At 36.1% G+C, this 4,415-nt stretch overlaps 1 protein-coding gene and 1 pseudogene across 1 annotated transcript; both read right to left on the bottom strand.

Annotated features, from left to right (window-relative positions):
• The window catches only part of LOC105176079, a 35,345-nt pseudogene extending 34,182 nt beyond the window's left edge, over positions 1–1,163 (bottom strand).
• On the bottom strand, positions 1,804–3,358 carry LOC105176040 (polygalacturonase-like). Its single transcript, XM_011098717.2, has 4 exons — positions 3,176–3,358; positions 2,769–3,077; positions 2,162–2,680; positions 1,804–2,059 (listed from the first exon to the last, which is right to left on the bottom strand). The coding sequence occupies exons 1-4, from the start codon at positions 3,299–3,301 to the stop codon at positions 1,814–1,816; spliced, it is 1,200 nt and encodes a 399-aa protein (XP_011097019.1). The 5' UTR covers positions 3,302–3,358; the 3' UTR covers positions 1,804–1,813.

The following is a 4,415-nucleotide window of genomic DNA, read 5'->3' as shown; positions in this document are numbered from 1 at the left end:
CCCCACGTACCTATTATCACTTACCATTGGTTTTACAAGTGGAGGGTAGGGCAGAAGCCGTGATTGTTAAATTTGATAATTATCTAGATAATTTCCCAGGGTTCCTTTCTTCAGTGTCAGGGGTCTGGAGGCACCACATTCATGGCACATCTTTGTACTCGTTTACTAGAAAAACTGAAGTTATTGAAAGCAATATTTCCAAAGCAACACCAACAGAACAGGGACCTCAATACTAATGTTCACTTGGTTAGTGAGTTCCTTACTTAGGTGCAGGAGCTGCTACATCCAATTATATCAAAGCTGGAACGTTATTGTAGGATGATTCACACCTAGGTCGTTAAGCTAGAGCATGCGATGTTACAACAACAGGCCAAGATGCAATGACTCAAAGGGGGTGCCCCTCATTACGTCAAGGTTGAAGCTCACTACATATCAACTGCTCTTGCTTAAGTTTGATATGGGGGATAGCTAGTTGGGGAAGCATGGCCTAGCGTTTGCAGCTCTGACTCAACATATCCGATCAGTGACTAACTTCATCAGTGTGTACTGGGAGAGTGCGCTTTTTTTTTTTTCGCACGGATTAATCAGGGCTGTGGAAAGAAAGCTTTGAAATTATTTTGGCAAAGAAGCCGTGACACGGGTTATGCTAGGGTGGCAAAACACCAGGGGGGGCGCACCCAAAGATGAGGGATGGATGGGTATTAGCAACATTCATCACATGAATATGGTTTTGATGATCAATCATCTATGGCAAGTGGTGACGAATCAAGAGGGATTCATTCGGGGTAACTTGGATCCTCCACTATAGAATGAGGAGTCAGTCCATCTGGACTGTTAATAGCAGCACTGGATCATGGTGTTGGAAGAAGCTGCTCAAGTTTAGAACATATCTAGTAAGGGGGATGCCATACAAAATTGCTGATGTGAATGTCTTTGCAGTTGATATCTGCTGGAGTTCGCCTCGACGAATACCCTGCAGTTGTTACAACCAACAAGACCGTGGGTAAATTGGTTACATTTAAGGAGCGGTACCTTTAAGTTTCCCAAGAATTTATTCATCCTTTAGTTGGCTATATTAGAGAGCCTATCCCATTGATAGACCATGGTGGCAAAAAGGTAATAGAGCTTCTATCCTTCAGGATCTCGATGAGCAAGAATGCCATGGTCATTTATTTTTTCTGTGTCCATTTTTGAACGATGTGTTCACTTGTCAAGAGGAAGGTGCGATTCTGCTGACCACATACGGACTATCAACAACGAATACAATGGCTGCGAGGAGTAATGTCATGATTACAACAGGTATTTAACTTGACAAGTTACTAGTGGATGTTACTATACCAGTATTGTGAAAAATTTAGTGGCTACATACTTTCTTAACTGTAAATTATGGATTACTGCTTTATTGATATTGTAATTAGAGACACAATGTTAATGAATTGTTTCACTAACTATCACAATTTGATGACGATAATTACACGTTTTAAGCAGGTGCCTAATAGTATACTGATCCATCCACTTGAAAATTTAGATAGTTGAAAAATTTTAAATATGATTTACAATTAGTCACACGAATACTTAACGTACATCAATAATTTACTTAATAGCAAAGTTGTCATCTAAAAGAACTCACAGGTTTAGGAAGTGCTCCAATTTTATTTTTACATTGTTCATCATGTCAGGGGAAAATAAAAGTGGGGTGGGTCACTTATGAGCTAAACTCCCAATAAATTGTAGTTAGTCTTCAAGAGGCTAATTGAAACAAAAATTTTATTCTCAACTAAAAAGTAAAGTATATTGATGTGAAAGAAACTGATTAAGCAGACTGGGCAGTAGTGGCACACACTGGTGGATTCTGCTTGCCGACAAATTTGGGTTTGACATTGGCACATTTGGTGGTGATAGGACCTTGATTTCCATTATATGTAAGATCAATGTCACCCACCCCACCTCTCTCGCATGGCTTAAGACCACTGCAAATAAACGTCACCGCCTCTGCAGTATTTGTCGTGCCCCGTACGTTCCGTTCTCTGACGTTAGTGATCTTGATAGATGATGGTCTCTGTAAAATAATCAACAAATAAAATATAATCAGTATACTAAGAGTCTAAATTATTTTAAAATGAAGGGTTAGAAAATTTGGATCACAAATTGAGAAACTTACATCTTTTTTGCAAAGATTGTGTGGACAATATTCTTGATCAATGATAATGGGACTGCTAACATTATCCATGATTAAATCTTCAAAATGCAAATCACTGACAGTCAACGTTGCTGGGGCAGAGGGCCATGTCTTCACCCTGACGCCATTTGTTGTGCCAATAAAGGTGCAATTTGTCACATATATCCCTTGCACATCCTTTTCTTCTGCATACCCACCAAGGCTTCCAACGCTAATACCGTGTCCTGGACCACAAGTTACATTCTGGATGTGAATTTCTTTGCTCTCGTCTCCAATTGAGACACAATCATCTCCTGTTTTTATGATGGAATCTTTGATATTGATCATCGTGTCACGACCCAGATGGATACCATCAGTGTTTGGGCTATCTCCAGGGGCTGAAACTGTGAATCGGAGGAACGTGACATTATGGCTCGATATACAATTCACGTGGAAATTCTTGCTATCTTTCGTGGTCACATCACGAATTATGGAGTTGTTCACGAAATTGAAGCTAAGATTCTGCACAAATGCATGTGATTATGGGTTGTTAATTTGTATACCTATTCTACTTGAAATAATTGAGGATATATAAGGAGGTAGGTCTTACCATAGGAAGCTTGGCGCAATTTTTATTTTTGTGGCAATCGTTTTGCTTCCAGGCTTCCTGTCCTCGACCATCAAAAACTCCACCACCAGAAAGGGTGAAATAATTGACATAATTGATAGTAATCCATTCCCCTTCTTTATTAGGCAATTGACCTGGATTGGCTTGCAAGGTTCCTTGGACTTGAAGCTCGATAGGGGCCTTATTGGGGCCTAATAATTTTACCTGACTAAGTGACCAAGTTCCTCCTGGTATCACTATGGTACTTGGGGAAGTTGAATTGCATGCCTCCTTCCAAGCATCCATTAGAGCCTAACATGCAAATGCGTGTTATTTTTCAAGAATTATATTTTTGTATGAAGAAAAAATTAACTGTTGAACATAAATACGGTAGTTAATACGGATTAAACCTGACTGATATCTCCACCAGATTTCGCACCATACTTTGTGATATCATATGTCACGGGGCCCTGGGCATTAACATTGATTGCCAACAAAGGCAAAAAGAACATAATTGTAATGAAGTTTATTGCCATTGCCTTCTTAATATTTTATTGATGTTGATGTACTTAATAATGTAAGTTCTTCGCATACATTAACTATGAATTTATAGTAATAGTACACTATTGAGTGCCAATCATTAACCGATCTCATTAGTTTCAGGGATAGAGATTACTCAATTTTGTGGTTGAACAAGTTTGTCGCACCAAAAAGCACCATCCTTGAATACATATAACTAAAAATCTATGAATAGAAAACAAATATGTTTTTCAATATCATTTTACTTAGTACATAGCTTTTGTTGATGTTACTGCATCATATATTTTAAAAATATGAATAATTTAAATGTTTTTATGTTGCATAACTACAGATACATATATAACTATAATAATCCTATAATAAAACACAAATCATATAATTGCTTATACCAAAGTAACTATAAGGCTAGCGTTCGATAAATGTTAATCATGAAAAGATTTGGACGATTATAGAAATTTAATAAAAATTAATACCGATTAATCTATATATTTCTATATTATATTATTTTATGTTATAAAAAATTATTATTAATAATAATAATTAGTATTATGTTTTTTTTATTTGTTATAGAAGTTTGAGTAACGTCAAATGTATTAGGTTGTCTTAAGTTTTTTCTAGTGACCAAATTAGAGCTAATAAAAAAACACAATGTATTTAATACTTTATGTCTAATTTATTATATAAGATCATTAATTAAATTCTCATTGTAAGATCATTAACTAAATTTTTATAATGCTTAATGTATTGAATTACTTGACCTACTAGAGTTGTCGTATTATTGTAAGATAAATGATTAGCAAATGAAATTTCTCATTCTTTGTTCTCTTTTATTCCCCCACCTTAGTAGTACTCCTCAATTTATTTATTTTTTATAGAAGCAAAAATTATATAATTTACATCAACATTGTAAGAAATTAAGCAATACAACGTTCCGATCAATACATAAATATAATTAAAAACAAAGTGAATTACAACAAACTCACCTAAAGTGTGATAAATACCACAAATCCAGTAGGACACACACACGCTGGTAGTCCCAAGTAGTAATATGGCTGTTGAGGACTCTAATCTCGCGACAGAGGAGGCGGGTACTGACGGCGATAGAGTAAT

The sequence above is a fragment of the Sesamum indicum genome, linkage group LG13 (genome assembly GCF_000512975.1).
Source record: "Sesamum indicum cultivar Zhongzhi No. 13 linkage group LG13, S_indicum_v1.0, whole genome shotgun sequence".
Lineage (NCBI taxonomy): Eukaryota > Viridiplantae > Streptophyta > Magnoliopsida > Lamiales > Pedaliaceae > Sesamum > Sesamum indicum.
The sequence above is the reverse complement of the archived record's forward strand: the minus strand, read 5'-3'. Positions and strand labels throughout refer to the sequence as shown.

Bases quoted from the DNA above. Each gene is read 5' to 3' on its own strand.
- LOC105176040 (XM_011098717.2), bottom strand. From the start codon at position 3,301: ATGGCAATAAACTTCATTACAATTATGTTCTTTTTGCCTTTGTTGGCA. The intron at 3,078-3,175 runs GTTTAATCCGTA...TTTGCATGTTAG, and splicing joins CTGGTGGAGATATCAGTCAG to GCTCTAATGGATGCTTGGAA. The intron at 2,060-2,161 runs GTAAGTTTCTCA...ATTATTTTACAG, and splicing joins ACAATCTTTGCAAAAAAGAT to AGACCATCATCTATCAAGAT.